This window comes from Anopheles ziemanni, chromosome 2 (assembly GCF_943734765.1).
Source record: "Anopheles ziemanni chromosome 2, idAnoZiCoDA_A2_x.2, whole genome shotgun sequence".
NCBI classification, from domain to species: Eukaryota; Metazoa; Arthropoda; class Insecta; order Diptera; family Culicidae; genus Anopheles; species Anopheles ziemanni.
Window position 1 is genome coordinate 28164591 of NC_080705.1, and position 20184 is coordinate 28184774.

At 46.8% G+C, this 20184-nt stretch overlaps 1 protein-coding gene across 1 annotated transcript; it reads left to right on the forward strand.

The window, feature by feature from the left end:
• Nucleotides 1-5802: 5802 nt before the first annotated feature.
• LOC131293323 (protein Wnt-10a) lies at nt 5803-15980 on the forward strand. The gene is made up of 6 exons (XM_058321403.1): nt 5803-5875; nt 6186-6255; nt 6993-7219; nt 14886-15271; nt 15335-15728; nt 15793-15980. The coding sequence occupies exons 1-6, from the start codon at nt 5803-5805 to the stop codon at nt 15978-15980; spliced, it is 1338 nt and encodes a 445-aa protein (XP_058177386.1).
• The last annotated feature ends 4204 nt before the right edge of the window (nt 15981-20184 follow it).

Here is a 20184-nt window from a genome sequence, read left to right on the forward strand (position 1 = left end):
TCGTCTGTTTTAAAATTAATGACCTTCATTTGTTATAAACTCTGGCACCAGTGTGTGAACGAATGAATAAAATTACGTCCCAGCCGGATCGAAGGAATTTGTTACCGAAATTCCTCATCGAATCCCAAGGCAAAGCCGGCTCGGGAAGGAAATAGCACATTTGTCTGCTGGCCAGCAACGCATCTAATCGATAGAAAAACCCCGTAAAGACGTCGAGGGGTCCGATATTCCGGCAAGCTGGAGGAAAAAACGAACCCGAAACGGCAAAGGGAACCGTGATCGAACCCCGAAACTGTCAGCGAGTGCGAGCAAGAGCGAGGACGCGTGAGTTCCAGCCCGTGAAGATCGGTCCTACGCTGCGCAGCATCGTCCGCAACACCACATCAGCCTCGCCGACCGGGGGGTGTCAAAGACGGGCCGAGATTTCGACCAATCGGAGGAACCCCGGGGATCAGCGGTGGTCAGAGCGCGTTCAGCCAACACGTTTTGGCCATCTTTGGCCATCGGAGAAGACATCTGGGCAGCGCGCTTGGGAAGGCTCGCACCAGAAGCGATGCGGAGGGTCGCAAATCGACACATCTCGAGCCGCTACCGAAAGGGCCCGTTACGACACCGTGTGAAGATCGAGCGAAGCTGAATCGAATTACCGACCGAAGTGTGAATGTACGAACACGCATCCCGTGCGCCTGTGAGCGATACTGTCGTCGGACGCATTTTCAGTTGACACTTCAGCTTCCGGCTCGGCACACAGCGCTCTCTGCGCCGCGGAGCAGTGCATTCCTTGGGGTCCAAAGGAATTTCCCCAAAAAACAAACAATTCAATTGCTGGTGAGTGCTAGTGTTGTGCAAAGTGATCCCCATTTGAGCCACTCTCCGGTCAGTGGAGAGGTGAGGAATTTGAGTGCCATCGTTCGGGAGGGGCGTGGACAGGTGGGGCAGGATACGCACGCACAACAAACGGTTGAGTGTCCTTTCGCGAGATGCAACTGAACAGTGACTGGTCGATCGGAACTGGCACGCAATGGATTGAGCAAGTGATCGCGTTGAAATCGCTGAACTGCATACGAACCGTGCATCGGGTGTATCCTTTCGTGAACCGTACGGCACCGAAGGACACTGTCTCTTCCAGTGGCCGGCCGAAGCAATGAGGAAAAGTTGGAGGTGGGAAGCGGGAGCAGGAGTTGGGACGTTTTTGTGTTTGGGGCTGCTTTTGGCTGCTCTGCGAAGGTAAGGATAGTGCTGAAGAGAACAAGATGAAGGAATTAACAAAAAATGTGGTTTTAGATGAAAAACGTGCGATATGACAAATTTTATTTAAGGTGTTTTATGTCGTTTGTAATTATGGAAAATACTATAACAAAGTTTTATGATTTAAAAATGTCTGGTGCTAGTTGTCAACCATAGTAAAAAACGTAAAGTTAATGACAAATTTAAAATAAAAAACATGTGTGTTAATGTAAACAGAAACATTCACATGGGAAAGCAGAGTTTCGAGAAAAAGAAGAAGAAGAAGAAGAAAGAAAACAACGATTTGCTAGAGATCCTGTTAACTAGTTTTTACACTAGACCTATTAAATTAGTAAAAACTTTTAAACTATGCCTTTCAACGAGGAAAGTCACGCTCATGTTTTATTTTTGTTTCCTTTTGTTAAAGAATTTGTTCATTTTTACGCTAAGATTCCGTCATCAAATTATGCGATTATTTTCGTGTGATACCAATTGTTTAGCTTTATTTATTTGGAATGGAGTTATCGGGCAACGACTTTTTAGTACTAGGATTAAAACATTACAACGTGTCAAATTCGTTATGAAAGGGTCAATTTAAATTTCCAAAATGAAGCACATTGTTTAACACACGAATTAGAGTATAGTTGCAAACAATGCACGCCAATCAAATCAACCGTATGATGTAATGATTTTGAAGCTGGTTTTGATCCAAACATTAGGGAGAAAAATGAAAACTGCAAATTTGACGTATCTAACTGATTAAAATGACCTATGCTGCAATGCAACTACGCGGCTCCTTGTACAGCTTGAACCGCTGACCCGATTTGGTTGCGGACGTGACTTAACTTTGCTTTCCCATGTTGGGCATGCCCAAAACCGCCGGATTTCGACTCGCTGCTGCTGGAGACGGAAAGTAAAACTAATTCTAAGTTCAATGCACGCCCTCGGAGGAGCTACAGAAGATAAACGCGCCAAAAAATACCTGGCGCTAAGCGCTGGAGGCATGCTGCACGTTTGCCCGTCTTTCCTGGGGCACATTAATCAAGATTTATCAGCTTGCTGGACGGTTGCCAAAAACGGAGCGCTAAGCAATGGTGGCGCGAGCACAAAAACAAAATCCTTGGCTGCATGCTGCGTGCCAGCAAGGAGGTTTCCCTCCGGAGCCACAACCACCACGCAAATCGGCCGTAAATCAACTTTATGCAGACTATAAAACATTTGCCATCAAGCGTGGTGCAATCGTATGAAATCGGGGCTCGCAAAGGGGTAGTAGAGCGCATGGCATGAGCAAACATGAGCAAACTAGCAATAAGAGTAATCTAAAGTGCAGTGTTGATGCATCGGCGGAAGCTGCTTCTGATAGATGCGTCTCGAGATGTCGACAAGCGTGATGTCTTCGTCGCCGGGGAGAAGTTGGCTCGTTTCGTTTAACCTTCATGTAACGCAAAATATGATCCGATAAACGCAATGGCTGAGATGAATACAAATATGCACATTACGCTGCACTCGTGCTCGGATATTTCAAGATCCACAACGGAAGAAGCTAAGGGAATGAAAAGGAACAAACAAACACACAAAATAGCACTAGCAGCATCTACTTTGACGGAAGTGAAAGATGTATGGCATGTCAGTTGTCTACCGGATGAGAAATTTGCGCCAACAAACTTTGCTTCTTGCGAAACGAGAAACGAATGAGCTGCACGTTGGCCCAGTTCGGTTCCCATAAGATGGACCCGGCGCGATAACCCGGCGCTGGCAAACAACGCAGTGTGCAAACAGAGGAAGCTTGATAGGGTGCGATAAGGGATGGGAAACTGATGCACCCTGCAACACCCAGCTACAAACACGCACTGCACGTCCTCTAGCGCACAGCGCGTCCTGCAGCAGATCCCATCCTTTGGCAAGCTCGAAACGATGCGTTTAGGCGATTAGAAGGACGTTTTCCACGATCCATTCACAATCCTCAACCGGATGCGAACCGAATGCAACCGCCACGGTCACTTTTCCGGACCCACCGAGCTGTGTGGCCCTTTGCGGAACGGAATCGCGCTGCCGAATTGCATCGTATTGTGACAGCATCCTCCGTTGGCTTCGATAGTGATCTCGCTCCGGTGGAACGAGAGGGTCGGATGGGCTGGAAGCGGCGGGGCCCTGGGTTCTCTGGACAATCCCGACACAGCCGGCGAGTATCAAGATCGGGAGATCGAGATAAACGACAACGACAAACTGACGATGATGACGATGGCAATGAACCGTTTTTGGCAGTGATCCGAAGGGATTAATGACATCAATCGAGGGCGATCTACAATCTTCAAACCCTCGGATATTCGATACTGGCCGTACCAAATTTGTTTTTTTTTTCCACTCAGCGTGTCTTTATGCTTGACTCTGTGCGTGTGTATGTATGTTTGAGCTGCTCATGTCTTTACGTGCCACTTAATCGTCGCCGAGACGTACGGGTGTCCTAAGCTCTAGAAACCAGTTCGGAAGTGGATCATTTCGAGCGATTGAACGCTTGACTTCGACTTGGGTCGTGTCGACGGCACACAGTCTTTATCTGGTCATTCATAATTTTGGGAGCCAGCTCATTCCAATCCTCTGGCGTTTCTACTCCTGCTGCGTCTGCTCCACGTTTCGGTAGACTAATGGCGCTTTTGAAGAACATGATTTAATTACGCCAAAAACAAAGCTTCCAATGAAGTTTGCGCCGTTTTAACAGCCTTTTCTTTTCGTCTTTAAACATTCACATTTTACACTTGTGGAGGAAAAGCCCTGACTATATCCTTTCGAAATTCCCAACAAAAAAAATCCTCAGTCTTGCGCCTGGGAACTCTGCACGAGAATTATTTGAGAAATCTGTTCCAAGCTTGTTCCCATGCGTTACAAATTTTGTTCTCCCAAAATGTTTGCTCTTCCTCTCCTCGTGCAAAGGCGCAGAACGGAATGCATGTTGCACACACCCAACAATCGCTGCGTAGAATGTTCGGTTGATGGCCCGCTTTTTTGCGCGGGAAAACTGAAGCCACTAACCATCAGTTGACCGACGAAAACCCGAGAACATTTCTACGTGGGTAATTTATTTAAAAAACAAAAACAGTTAAAGAAAGTTGGTCTCATGAGGAGGAGGAAAAGCTCCCTGCTCGAAGGGAATACGCGTACTTTGTTGATCTTGATTCTCTAAACTGCCAGCCGAATAGTTGGAATTTTTCTTGACCACGAAGGATGACCCTTTTCCCGCGATTCTACCGAACCGCCCGCTCTACCCGCTTGACCCCAAAGTCGTCGTAATTCCGCAAGTGGCCGCAAATTAGTATAAAGTTTCATCGCTACCACCTTCGCCTTCCTATCGACCATCGGCGATGCAACTGGGAACCTGGCTACCCGATGCCCAAGGGCCACGCACTGGATGCCACAGTTTTATTTTACCCTTCGCGCTCGGTCCGGCCGTACATTCCTTAATGGAGTGATTATTTTCCACTGGTTTAACGCATTTAATCGCTCGGGAGACAAGAAATAAATGGTAAGCGAGGGAAAAGAAAAGCAAATAAATAAAATAGCGGCCATCTCGGCCCTCGGAAGTCATTGGCTTTGGCTGAGTTGGGGAGTACAAAACAGTCCTCGGCAGTCGTCCTCGCTGTCGAGGCAAAACGAGTGCAAGGAATGCGCTGTGCGTTTGAGTGGCGAGATGACTAATTGGACCTCGGGTTCCAAGTCGAGCTTTCCACGAGTGGAGTGAGTTTGGAATTTGGAATCTTACCCATCCCATCGCCGAAGCCATCGTGATCTCCACCAAGATGCGGAGGGCTTGGACTCACTCGTCCTAGTATTTATACACTCCTGCGACCGAACGGCAACCATTTTTCTCAACGGGATCTCTTGCTGGAGGACTCCACTGGTAGAGTTTTTGAAATAACTCTATTTTTCCACCTCCCGGTTCCATTCGCCATTGGATTGGATGCTTTTCTACAATCTAGTCCCAACCGGATCAGATCGTCCTGCGATCGACCGTGTGGAACTTTGTTCTAAATACGCCAAGAATTGGGAAAGCCTCCAAAGGCGTTCCGAGGTCTAGGGGTAGCCTTCCACAACCTTCGTTGCTCCGAGCGGGCCGGAATGTGGAGTATTTGGTTTTATTGGCGTCCCCTTCGACTTAGCTTGCCTTCTCCAGCAAGGGGCAGAAGATGCCCCCCTGAAGCCGCTGCTCAAGATCTGCAAGAGCGAACGGAACGGAGCCGGTGGGGGATGGAAATATCTTGAAAAGTTCTCACGACCGACCACAGCCGCATTCGTTAGTACGGGATCGGTCAACAAAGCGTCGACGAAGCTGATTGTGGTTCGCTTCCTTCGAACGTCATTTGGTGGGATGGAGAAATACCATTAAGGGGATTGTCCATCGGGATTCAGTAGGTGCTCATATTTACCTACTACCCGGGTCCACCCCAACAGTTGCAGTTTTGTGACGCGTCTCGCGGCATCTTCCTGGGAAAGGAAAACAAAAACTCTCGCGACCGCCAGAACTGTCAACTGGCAAGGTCGGAATCTAGCGGCGGAGTCATGTCAGCGAGAGCAATTATGATGAATGTCACCGATCGCAGGAACGGAGTCCTTTCCGTTTCCCAGGATCAACTGGACGTCGTCCTTTGCTCAGGTCGGTGTAAACCCGGTGGGAATGGAATCATGTCTGGCCATGAAAGCATTTCTTTGAAATTGGCCACTCCGCACGTCGTCCGATTTGGTTCGCCATTAATAACCGATATGAATGTTTGTCTTCATAGTTTGCTCTTTTTTATGTCTGGCTTGCAAACCTCCTTGGTCCAGAGAGAACATGAGGATGCATGAGAAGAGTTAAATATTCAACCTGGGACAAGTATTCATCGCCAACGAATTGGCAGCAGATTCCGATGGTTTGCAAATATTCCAATGCGAAATAGTTTTCTCCCGTGCTTCGCTACCACAAGTTTGGCAGGAACCGCAGCCGAAACAGAAGGCAGCCAATAGCTCGGAGAGTCACTGTTCCGCACACGATTGACTCATAACTCACCCGGTGACACCAATTAGGCCCGGATTAATGCACTCGCTGCACACCCGGCTCGCATCGGTGGTTGCTAATTGAAGAAATTAATTCCCACCCCGAAACCCGGTGCAGCATCCTTTTTTTTTGTTTTGCTCCGATTGTTGACCCAGGGGAGCTGGGTCGGAAACGAAAAAAAAAGAACCGATTTCACCTCATCGAAAACATGCACTCGGGGTGGGTCACTTATTAATGACCCTCGGCAGGCAAATGTGCAATCCCGTCCACAAACTGATGCGTAGTGTTTCGCTGTTAATAAAATAAACCAAGAAGGAGCACACAAAAAAGCTGCAACCTCTTTGGGAGAAGTGGATCATTGGCTCAGGTGGCCGTCAGCCGACTTCTGACACGGACATGGCCCGGGTTTCGGGGCAAACCACGAGACAGAATAAACGGGAAGGAAAAGTGGTGATGCCACTCCTTGGACTTCGGGCAGCTCAAGCGCACGGGATGCATAATTTATCTGCCACGTATTAATTGGCTCCCATTAAGTTAACGATCCCAAATTAGCAGCCATTTCGCGGCCCGAGATTTTCACCACAAACGGAGACGCATCTCGAGGAGTGTGCCCGGGCGCGAGCGTGTGTTTACGTGTGTGTGTGTGTGTGTGTGTTGCGTGAAACGTGTGTAAATATGAGCCTTAATCGGTCTTGGACACTAAACAGAGCGTGCGTGCTTTTCGCCTCTTCCACAGGGTCCACAGCCTGCCGGATGTCCGGGCGACGTGTCGTACGGTCCCTGGCCTGACCCGGGACCAGCTGGAGCTGTGCTATCGGGCGAGTGACGTCACGGCGGCGGCCATCGAGGGGCTGGAGCTGGGCGTCCGCGAGTGTCAGTATCAGTTCCAGTGGCACCGGTGGAACTGTTCCTCGCTCAGCACCCGCAGCCGCAATCCGCACACATCGAGCATGCTGAAACGAGGTGAGTCTACCATAGGAAAGGGTCTCATCTTCCCAACCGTGGGTTGTCCTAGGGCCCGGGGAACGCACACGACGTCACCCGAACATGGGACGACAAACCGAGAGCGTGTCGGATGCGCTTATGGGTCATAATTTTGTCTAATGCTACCATTTTTGGGTTCTTCCGCTGCATTTTCCTCCACTCTAGAATTTTGTGTCATGCTGGACAAAGAAAAAAAGGAACGTCAAAACTGTCCTCTTCCGCTTGCTTCACTCCTTGCGGCAAGCGGGATTCGGAGTTTGAACATAAAAATTGGAAAATTTATGGTAAATTAAATGTTCTGCCCATGATGAGGTGTCGCTTTTGTAAGCGCTAAGAAACGCTACGCTTTTCCTCGCGGGAGGTAGGCTTTAGGTGAGGGCCGGCCGGCGATGACATTCCAGAGCTAGGTAGCTAATTAACATAGCCTGTATCGCGCTTGTCGACGATGACAAAGATGGACATGTATCGAAACAACCCCGAATTCGTTCAGCTTGTCCGGACCTTTCTGCCGGCCTGGGCGGCTTCCACCCGGAGGTGTTTCTGGGTGTTCGAAGGCGGATATTCTCGTGTAGGATGACACCGACGACGCAACTTCATTCGGTAGAGGGAATGGAACGACATATCTTTTTCCCATCCTTCCTTCCTTTGACAAGATAATTGAGTTTTTAGCTGTCTCTATTAGACTCCGCTGGACGCATGCAGGAGGCGAAAATGAGCCGCTCCTTAGGTTGTTACCGTGACGTTAAACGTTGTGCAGAATGTTTCAAATTCCCTTCGACTCACACACACACACATATATATACTGTCACTTTTCGCCACGAACCGGATCGCTGGTGGAACACTTTCCCTCCCGGAGAACGCTTTCGTCACAAAGGGCGCACTCGTCAGCCTTTTGGGCTGATTGACTGGTGCTCTTTAAGCTGGCGGAAACTTCCCCATTCAATTGTCAACCGTCCATCCGTGGTCCGTCAACGTCTGGGCATGCTGGCGTGCTACGAGGCTTCTTAGGATCTCGATCTCCGCGAAAGGATCTCGGTCGGTGCATCTCATTCGCCCTCGTCGGTGGTGAGGGCGCGGGCAATCAATCCTTCAAGCTGGCGGACAAAGCCTGCTCGGTTGACAACTCGAACCAACTCCAGCGAAACACACAGCCACACACACACACACCATGCGTTGGAGTGGTACTCCGTGGAACCGAGCAGTTCCGAGGAGACGGAGTCCAAGAAAGAACGCTGGATGGATGGATGGATGGGCGAAATGAAACATCAAAATCGAAATATAAATTGATGTAAATTTCATTCCACCCCTCGACCCCGAGGTCCCCCACCCTTCCCCCGCACATGTATGTAAATGACACGTCAACGTTGCGAAGGTTTGCGGAACTCCTTCCGCCGTGCGCGCGCGCGCTTGAAGGCAAATTTCGACACGCGAAGAACATAATTTGTCATGACATATACATATGTCAAAGTGTAGCCACCGGATCCGTTTCGGATACGAAATCATCGAGTCGTCAATCTCGGCCGGGTCGAAGCGAACCGGGTTGCGGCCGCCACTGCAATTGGTTGTTTATGTTGTCACGCTTGTTTGCGTCGACTTCCCTCCACCGGAACCGAGCCCCGGCCAGAGAAGTAAAGGCGACCGGTGGGCGAGTGGAGTGTGGTGACATTTCAACCGGCCTCGGTCTCGGTTGCGGCGATGCGGTGTATGCCAATTTATGCAGTTTGTCTCCTTTGCATTGACCGATCGATCGTTCGATCGATCCATCGATCAACTCGCGGTCGTCACCGCGTCATCCGTCAAAGCGATCGTTTTAACAGGCGTGTTGTAACAAACCACCCCATTGCCTTTAATCGGTCGGTTGAAATGAATCAGCATGACAGGCGTCACTGGACGGAACCGAGGGAACTAAATGTAGCAACCGCTTCCGCATGCCCTTCGGAAGATGTGTTCACCGAATTAATCGTACAAAACCCTTTCGTTTTCCATCGAAAAGTAAAAATAAAAGTGCCACCCACAAAACAATACCCGTGCGCCTCGTCGAGCGATTGTGGTCGTGTGCGGTTAGTGGCGCAAGTGGCGCATCTTGTTGCGGAAGGTACACTTATGCACTGATGCAGACGGTGCTGCATACATTTGAATGTACTTACCCGAATTCGATGCATATCGCCGCGGTTTGGGTGCAGGGCGAAGGAGGGTTTGAAGTTTCGCAGCGGCACAGTGGGGCCACTTCCTTTGATGTTGACGACGCGGACGACGATGACGGTGTGGTGCAAGGCGACGGAGGGGGGTGATGATACAATATTGACTTCCCACATCCCACACAGACAATTCCACTCGGGTTTCGATGTGATGTCAAACATTCTCCAGTGGCTAATACAGCCATCTGTCAGCGTCAGCAGAATGCTCGGGAAAAAGGGAAATTGTGCTGTTCACGTGCAGAAAGGGAGCACCGGAAGATAACAAGAAAGTTGGTTTCTGTTTTGTTGGAAGTAAACGATAGAGATCTGTTTTATTCAACCAGTGTTAGGGAATGTTTGACGCTGGTTATTAAAAGTTCTTGCTTTTATTGAAATTAGATTAAGTAACGGCATGGATGGGGGGAGTATAGGGCAGGCATAAATAATTCATTTCTTGAATTCTACATCTTATACGAGTGAAATCAATAAATGCTTTTCCTTTTCTATGTCGAATAATTATCCTGTACAAACAGCATTTGCTTTACCTTTTGCCTTGTTTGCCGATTAAGTCACTAGGTTATTTATATTATTTGCCCTGTTTTAGAAACTATTCTTTCACACGAAACTGACTCAAAAACAAAATCGTGCTATAACAGTCAACGTTCAACCGGAGTCGAATCTAGTATTCTCTCGCATTCGGATGGGGTTTTAGGAATATGGAGTCGGTGTGGATTTGCAAATCCATTACGAAGTTCTCCATCACTAGTTCAGAGTTCAGAAAGAATAAACTACACTACACTAATAAAGTCAGTACACAGCTAAAACTGAAACAAAAGTAATTTGTTTTGTAAAATGTTCACATTTTATGTCATAAAACTCTAAAAACCACAAAAATAAAGCGAAAGCAAAATACGATACAAAACATGACGAAACGATTATGCTATGTAGGTACTCACTTTTTTCAGCGTTTTAAAGGTGCTGCTTCACAATGTTGAACATATCTCGGGAACCCAAACTCGTATCGTGTCCAAATTACAACAAAATAAGTGCATAGAATAATAGCTCAGTTTTACTTTTCTAAAATAATTATTCCTCACAAAGCAAATGGCTTTCGTTTCTGTTTTAGCCTGCTGTGTACTGATTTTATTGGTGTAGTGTATATCTAAGCCTACTATAGCCTATTGTAGTATTTACAACAAAGAAACGAAGGATAAACTGAACTAAGCGTTTCACTTCGAATAACAAAATTCTTGAATTGGTGATGAAGATAAAATAAATGACTTAAGATTTCCTCATGGAAAAATTTCTATGAATACAAAATATTAGCTGAAATAAATCACTTATAGGCCAGGTCTTTTTGCATCATCGGTAACACTGATCGAGGTCAATTTTGCCTCCCGCTGTTTGTTTTAACATGCGGTAATTGAATGTTTCACGAATGTGCAACTGCGACCGACAGCCCGGCGGCCTCACTGGAAACGGGGATTTTCGCAAGGCCGGTAAATGCACTGATAGCCAGCCCGAATTTCCTCCCGACAGCATATGGCTATGTTGTGCACAAACATTAGAAAAATTCCTTTCCCTGCAATCGCAACCATATCGATTTAATTGAATCGCTTCCGGTGGTCCTTCTCCCTCTCTGTCCCTCTCGCTGCACTGCGCAACTCAACATTCCCCACCCACCCCGCTTCGGATGCCGGAGGATTAGAGGGCTTAATGCGCTCTAAGCGGAATCATTAAATTCAATAATAATTTTCTTGATTGACTTCAACTCCCCGCGCGCCGTCGCCGGATGAACGAATGAACGAATGATCCGCCGATCGTTGATTTCTTTTCTGTTGCTTGCGATTAGATTGCTGCTCATTGATTCCCGTTTTGCGGTGGTTTTCCTCCTTGCTCCGTGGTGGGCTTTCCGCTCCGTTACGACCACCGTTAGACCGTAGGTGCCGATAATCCACCTTTCCACCCACCGGCAGCTAATGATGGGCCGAACGTGGTGCGGACACCCGGTCCGGTGGGGTTTGCCAATATCACGCCAATTTCAGCCACGACCCTCCTCGGCGCAAGATATGATCGATTATTTTTACATTTTCACCAGCGGGCAATCGAGTCGAAGGGGTCTCGGTTGTCCCCAACGGAATGGGGGTTGATCGGGTGCGAGACGAAGGGAAGCAAATAAATAAGCGAAGGGCTGGCGATGCTGGATGGAAACTCAATCATGGACAACTATCTCGAGTGCGGGCCGCTTGCTTTTGACATTATGATGCCGTTCACACATGGCAGCGGTTCCGTGGGGACCAACGCTTTGCCGCCATGTTGCCGGTGGGCAGTTGCCGTTTGAAAACACATCGATAATGACTGCCTAGCGTTGACCGCGTCGTAGTTTGAGCCTCCAGGACGCGTCGGAACGATGTTTGCACAAGCACTGGCGGTGCCAATTTGCGCTTGCTTGTAATACGAGTGAGGCAAATATTAGGAAGGGAATTGGAACAAATCTGATCGATACGATTGAAAGCTGTCCAAAGCGTTGTCTACGTGATCAATGTTGGGGTTTCTTGTTTTATTGAGTTTTGATGTTTTTAGGAATCATTTTTGCAAGCTCCAAATTTATTTTGTACTATTTTTTGAAAACATGTTTATTTCGTACACAAGCACTCTCAAACAATTGGTTGGATGTTCTTACTGAATTCACTTTATGTAAAACTATTTGAAGAATGTTCAGGCGACTCCGAAGCACATTGGTATGGAAATATCATCCCATGGTACATCTTATCATTGGAAGCATTTTCATTGCTCATTGTCAACACTCGTGCGATGGTAAATTGCGATGCTGCTGTCAATAACGCTCCGGTTTTGCCGTTCGCCAATCTCCGACTTTTCTTTGTTCACCTTGAGAAGCCACGTCGCCGTCGACGTGGAAAAACGACCCTTGCTGGATGATTGTAAAAGCAACATAGAAAAAGAAAAAATAAAATAAAAGTAAGGACATCGTAAGAACACTGCACACTTGACACTGGGGCCAGGGGCCAGGGGCGGGCGGGAATGTGGACGTGGAACAAAAGTTATCCGGTCGATTGTGATGCTCCCGATGCGGCCGAAGTGACTTTCCGCTAACAAAGCGAATAAATTCACCCAACTACACGATCAGATCAAATCAAATCAGATATTTCTCCGCACCGGCATGTCGAGATGGGGGCCCTTTCCGGAGGGCATTTGGGGGATGCTGCAGAAACCGTCCACTCGCTCCGGTTTGCGGATTGACTCGAACGTCCAGCATCCTGTGGTTGTCGGATCATCCGACCGATCGACGGTTCGGCTTTATGGCCGCTGGCGTGCGCTTATTTATGCACGCTGATTCCGTATTCAAAACTGTACACAAAATGACATTTATTTACAATCAGGCAGCGTAATGCGGAAAGGTCGGAAGTGACGGCTCCACGGTGCTGCTTCTTTACGATCTCTAACTCGGGAGCAACTTTATCATACAATATGGACCCGGGTAAGGCGATGCGGTAGGCCCACGACACATTGCCGCCTGTCATCAAAAAAACCCCAACTGCGAGCCGCGATGGTGTTATTAATTTGATTGACCAACGGTGTAAATCCTAGACACTCCGGCTGCAAACTAGACTCGATCAATCGTGCACTTCCATCGCCGGCTGCAGATTGCATGAAATCTCTTTGCCGAACGAGCGGAGGCAGCGATTCGGGCACGAAGATCCGTTCTGATCCGGTCGAGCTGGAATCGACGTAACGATCTCGAACCTTCGCTCGGCCGCATCCCGGCAGTGTGCGCGTGCAAATTCCCTCCTATCAACTTCAACTCCGCTGGCAGGTTGTAATAAATAATTCAAAAATCACCATCCACCGAACGGCAGCAGCCTCAGAACCGTGCATCGCCCCGGTCGCGCAACAGTTTTCAATTTAATTTCCATACAAATGAAATAAAATTTATTGGCTGATTGTTTTCGGATTTTTCCACCCCTCCCTTTTATTCTCCCGCTCCTTCGTCCGCTTGCAAGCTTTTCCCGACCAGTCAGCGCGACATCTTGTCCGTCTGTCCACCGCAGGGCGCGGGCTGCCAATTCTTTCCGACGACACCGGAGACGATTCTTCCGATTTATGCTCCGGGGAGGGAGCAACGTTGCTTCCTGCTGCCTCTCACGGGAGAAGTTTGGATCCAAAGAAGTCGCTCGGTCGCATTTAAACGTCCATCCAGTTTGGCACTTGTACGACCGACCAGGGAAGACGGGGAGAGGGGAGTACCGTGGTTTTGGAGCCGTTCTGAAGATCGTCGGATCGTCGATCAGGATCACGAACGGCAACTGCAGCTGAAATGAATGAATGGAATGGAATGGATGTGATGCAACGCGACGCGAAGGAGCGAGTCTGCGAAAGGCGTGCGAAAAGTTTTGCTAACGAGCGTTTTACATTTGTATAAGTCATAACAGATCAAATCGGGTTGGTTAGGAAAAGGACAATGAAAAGAGAAAACTGCGTATAGGTAAACAGAACGTTTAGAATTCCAGATGGAGTAAAATAGTAGCAAAAAGGGACATAAAATAATCACATTATCGGTTCAATTTTGAACAGTTTCGAAATTATCGTACTAAGCTGGGCATTCTGTTTTTTATTCTTTCTCTTATTTGTTTTTCAAATTCTTATTTTAAAACCTTCGTCATGTGCCATGAAATTAAAACTATTATACGATTCAATTATTGTTTTTCGCAAATATATCCAGGCAGTATGAACAAGTCTTTCTTCATGTTTTTTTTTCATTTTTTCAAAGGAACAACTCATTATTTTCAAACTTTAAATTTTTATTTTCAATTTTCGACATCTTGTATAATTTTTTGGTAAAAAAAAATCGATTGCATTCTGATAGGACCTTTGCTGGTAAAAGTGATTTCCAATTTGTAACAAGATTAGATAGAAACATGTGTTTAAAGAGCAAGAAAGACATAGCACCTTTTACTATTTCGTAAAGCGATATCCAATGCTTTATCTTTTCAATTCATTTACGATAAAATTTCTCGCTAATGGTAATTTTAGGCATTTTGAAAGGTAATAAATCGAGGTAATAAGAACTGTATGTATCAGGAAATTGATAAATTTTCAACTAGATAATCCTAGGCACGTTGGGAGCTAAGTGAAGGTGGTACCTTACAGAGGTAGATGCGGATTATTTTCGATGTAATTCAGATCATATAAATAAAAAAATGAAATGAAGTTGATGAATTGGACTGGAAAATAATAAGTGCGCTCTAAATAGACTTGTAAGCTCTAATAATAGAGTATAGCGGATAATGTCTAATAAAAATAGTATTATAGGGGTTTCTCGATTTAATTTACTCAAAGTTTTCATGGCTCTATTAATGGTTCTCTAATCGTTTGTTTGATGATACAAAAGTAATCTACGCTTAGGAATTCTGATTTCTTTATTTTCTTTCTCTTTCTTCTCGTCACAGGCTACCGAGAGAGTGCATTCGCGTATGCCGTGGCCGCGGCCGGCGTGACGCACAGTGTGGCCCGGGCGTGCGCCCAGGGTCGGCTGATATCGTGCGGGTGCGATCCGTCCGTCAACCGGAAGGGCATGTCGAAGTCGCTGCGCGAGAGCCTGGAGAAGGAGAAGCTGCGCTTCCTGGACGCCATTGCCGAGAGCAACAGCGTGTTCGAGGAGGGCGACAGCTTGCGCAAGCTGCGGGCGAAGCAGGCTAGCCGCTGGAAGTGGGGCGGCTGCTCGCACAACATGGCGTTCGGGGTGGAGTTTTCCGAGCTGTTTCTGGACTCGCGCGAAAAGGGCACCGACATCCAGTCGCAGATCAATCTGCACAACAATCGCGCCGGCCGGCGGGTAAGTGGTGGGGTTGTGGAAAATTTGGGTGAAAAACTCCAATCTTGTGCCTTCTCCTTGCAGGCCGTGTCGAACAACATGCAGGTACGGTGCAAGTGCCACGGCATGTCGGGCAGCTGCCAGCTGAAGACGTGCTGGAAGTCGGCGCCGGACTTCCGCGTGGTCGGGCGTGTCCTCAAGCAGCAGTACCGCCGGGCGATCCTGGTCGACCAGTCCAACCTGGGCAACGGGCCGCCGATGATCGTCTACCGTAAGCCAAAGAAGCGAAAGCACGCGCGGCAAAACCGTCGTCCACCGAGGCGTCCGCGGGGCGACAAGCCGGAGGGCGGGACGCAGACCGGAGGCCGACCGCTCGCCGCGTCACCCGGTGGCACCAACCGGAAGCTGGAGAACGCGCTCTTCTACTACCAAAGATCACCGAACTTTTGCGAGCGCGACCAGATTTCCGACATTCCCGGTAAGTGTGTCACACTCCCTCCCTTTCCTTTTCCTTCACTGACGCATTTTCCTCACCGCTTCAGGCACGGTCGGACGGCGCTGCAACCGGACGAGCAGCGGAAGCGAAGGGTGCGCCTCGATGTGCTGCGGCCGGGGCTACAATCTCATCCGCGAGAAGCGCATCGACCGGTGCAACTGCAAGTTTCACTGGTGCTGCTTTGTGGAATGCGACGATTGTGAAATCGAAGAGTGGATTAGCGTGTGCAACTGAACACCGACAAAGAACCGCCAGACGGCCGCGCTTCCAGATGCCGCTCACGTTCCGCCAGACGCACATCGGGGGCACACTAATTAAAAACGGCCTCCGTGGCTTTTCCTTTCCACCGGACCAGGCCCCATTCTGGCCTCGTTTAGCTAAACCCATCGGTAACGGTGGCACATTAGTGGAAAGTGAAACAAACGACAAGCAGTATTATATGTTCGATTGGGTGTACGCACACCGATTGGCCAATCCATCGCAGGACGTGCTGTTTTCCCTCTGTACAGTATATGTGTATGATTTACTAGCAAGACATAGGCCTACAACTGTCATCTGAAGGGGGACTGAGAAGTGGACAAAAAAGAGCAACTTCATCCCAATGCCAATCACCTCTGTAAGATTTCGTGTTTTTTTATCCACTCTCGTTTTCCAACTAGCGAATGATTTCATTCTAGATCCTAAGGGCAGTGTTATTTATTTGATTGTGTTTTACGTTAAGTCTGGTCGATTCGCGCACACCTGGTGGTCCGGTGACGGGCACAAACGTACTTAAATATGTTGCGTTATACTTTACTTTTTAATCGTCCGTATGTCAATGGTAAAGAAATTTTCAGTGAAGGGAAGCTAATAAGATGCAAAACGAGCAACGCCAATCGAAAGAATTGATTCGTGATAGTGAAATAATGTGAGTCAATAAAACTGAATAGCTTTGGCTGCGTTTTTATGGTGATTAAAATGTGTTTCAATTGGTATTTTAATACATTTTACTTGTCAACGTTGCTTTAGTATAGTCGAAAGAATCTTTAGAAATAAGTGTCAAGTAGTATGGTTTTCTTCTGTTTTATTTTCAAATATGGCATGTTTTAGCTCCTAAAAAAAAGACAATTGTACTTTTGGAATTATGTTTTGTTTAGTAAATGTTCGTTTCATTTTACTATTTTAGTTTATTGTGTAAGAAAGAAGACATTTAACATCGTGATTAGAAGAGTTTAAATTTTCCAATTTAAAATATGAAAGAAACAGTACAAAGATTTCGTAACGGAACAATACATCGTAATACTTTGTTCAAAAGAATAGAAACAATAAACTATGCAATCGATGTATTCTTTATAGAAAAAATAAAAATCATGTAAGAACTTTTTTTAAAGGATACTCTGCTTTCAGTACAATTCGGTACCAAGTCGAGCATTTCATACGATGCGAAACCTTTTTTTGCAATAATGCTTGACAGATCGATGCTTTGGCGGATCATCTGTATCGAATGGTTCATTCATAGAGAGCGATTTCTTTCCTTTATAGAATAATGATCCCATTCATCGAAACGGAAAGACAGATCATCGCAGCAAAACTGTATCAATTTGTGAAATGTGCCACAAAGCGATACACTCTAGGATGTGTTTTTCTTTTCTGCTCCGTTCAGTTCTCGTTTCTTGTTGTATTGTAGGCCAGGATAATTACCTCATGACCGTGAGCCTTCTCTCGGTGCTGAGTAGGCAGCTTTATGTCCCATTGATAAATCTCGCTTAACACTGCGTCATTCGCCCCGCCGTGCCGCTCTTCGGGTCTACAATTACCCCCGCCCGACGCGAGGGAAAGCGAAGGAACTGCAAGCTCATTCCGTCAGGATCAGGTCGGGGCAGGTTCGCATTTTGGCCCATCTTCACGACTTGCGCCTTTTAATCGTCATTGTTTCCTGTCGGATGGATGATAGCTTCTTTGTTTATCTCCAGCACACCTTGACGGGACCGATGTGTTTGATCTACCCGCCGTCCCTGGGCCGACCGGGGGAGAGTAAAGGCACACTCCTGGGCGCACCCTCACGGAACGACACCACGTAAGGACACACTGGGTGAAAGCACTTCCGCAGGCCGCGCTGGGATCGATCTCTCGGCGCGTTGTCTGTGAGCGGCTAATCTGATCATCGAATTATGCGGCTGAGTGCTTCTCGGACCGTCGGCCGGGAAAATTTGGACCGAGTTCGGAGCGGCTGCTATTCAGGTCCGTTTGTGCCTTCCCGGCTCGTCAAAAGTTAACCGATCGCCGAAACGCGATAAGGGGAAAACATCATTAAGCTCAAGTAAGCTGCCCGGGTCGGAAAACGCAGACCGGATTAGACATACGCACAAAACAACTGCACAAGAAAAGGACAAACAAGCTTACAGGGCCGACCGTTGGGTAGTGGAAAAGTACACAAATAGCATGGGCTAATTTGATGGTGTCTCTAGCGACACGTTTAAAACTAATGACAGACGCTACAAATGATATCGGTACAAAATCGGGGGATTAGAGAAAGAATTGATTACAGACAGAATCGGTATTAAAAAGCAAAGGATTGAACGTAGAAATTCGATTCTCATTTGCAAGCATCGCCTTTCACGTGATCTCACACGCAATCTCACGTGTTGGTGCATTAACACCGGCAAATCATGGACATTCCCAGCGAAGAGCCAGACACACCCGGTGCGAATCCTTCCACATAGCAATGGATGGAAAATGCTTCCTAGTTTGCACGTTCTTCCCACCGGCGCGAATGATTCAACATCGGTTTAGTGTTTATTTTTCCCCCTCATTGCTTACAATTTCCGCGAGCAAAATCGAACTTGGACGGCGTGCAATAACATAACACTGCAACCGTAACGGTTTCGATTCGGTGGCGAAGTTCGTATCGAGCGACCGGACTTGGGAGAGCAAGGAAAGAACGTAACAATTGAATTAGCATAGAACCTTGGGGACACTTTTGGGGCTTCGGTTGGGAAAACTATGCTTTCCCGGTGAGTTGTGGTCGCCAGCAACGGTCAGTTGATGTCCAGGATTCGCGGAAGGCAGTCGAGCCTGCTGGAGTGGCCTCACGGGCACCTACGGTGAAAGTGTTGTTCTAGTTGTCCGACCATCATCAAAGAGTTACATCCCATAGAGAGAGAGAGAGAGGGAGCAAGTGCAAAATTTACCACACGAAAAGAGTGTTTGGAATTTGTGCTTATTCGGGGTGGAAATTGATAGTGAAAGTATTTCGTCGGTGTTAACGTAAGCTGTTTGTATGTTTCCTTTTTAAATCAGAATTGTTCGGATTTCTGCCATTCTCGTGTCAGTTTCTTGAAAATCAAATAAATGTTCGGAAAATTTTCCAGTACAGCACAAATGTTGCTTAAGTGAATTAAGTGAAGCCTGGCGCCGGAAATGCAATGAAATGCTCGCTCGAAGAGGCAAAATTAAATAACCTAACAGGATTAGCACACTTGGTCCCGCTGTGTGCGGCCACAGGAAACGACATCGTAAAAGTGAAAAGAAAGTGCTTCCCGGTTTGGTTACATAATGTTGTGGCAGGAGTAGTGATGCGTCATTGCAAGTGATCTTCTCTACAGTGACTAGTTTTAACTGAATTATGGTTATCACTTTAATATTGCGAATAAAACGGTATAAGTGGAGTATTGATAACATTTGAATAACATTTCAAGAATGTTGTTATGTGGATTTAAATACCATAAAAAACATGTAACATTGTTTAAGGAATGATTTCTCTATTATCAAAACTGTCAAGAACTCATCAAGTACTTTCAAACATGCAGCTGTACTACAAACCCCGTTCTTTCCTATAAAACTGAATCAGTTTGATGACCCAATCAATCGCTCTATAGACGCGCTTAAGTGAATCATTGTTGGGAGATGTATTTCATCTCCGGCAGGGTATCGGTGTGCTTCTATGTGAACCTTGATACATTCCTGCATTGGCTGTTCCTTGTGGATCGAAGTGCATTCCAACGATGATTGTCGACGACAGCCTGTCATGGAACGGGTCACGAAACCGCAAATCAAAATGAAGGATAGAAAGGAATGAGACTTAAGTGAAACAGGAGTAAATTGTTCCTGAGTTCCGATAGACTCATTGAAAGAATTCCACTAATTTGATGAGTAATGTGACGAACCTTCTCAAACAGCACTATAGTACAGCACCTATATCAAGTGGTTGTTGCACCTATTTCATATAATTTTCAGACAGAAAACCAAAGCCAGAATCAAACGATTTGTTTAAAAAAAAATAATCAATATTAATTAGTAACAAAGTAATGTTTAAAAAAACACTGAACTATAATTTTACATAAGTAATTAATGATAAAAGAGTGAAAGGAAAGAAATTATTGAAAAGGAAACAAACAAGGATAACAGGGCTGGTTTTGAAATGGTTGGAAAATCTCTTTTCAATGTTAGTTAGATCAGA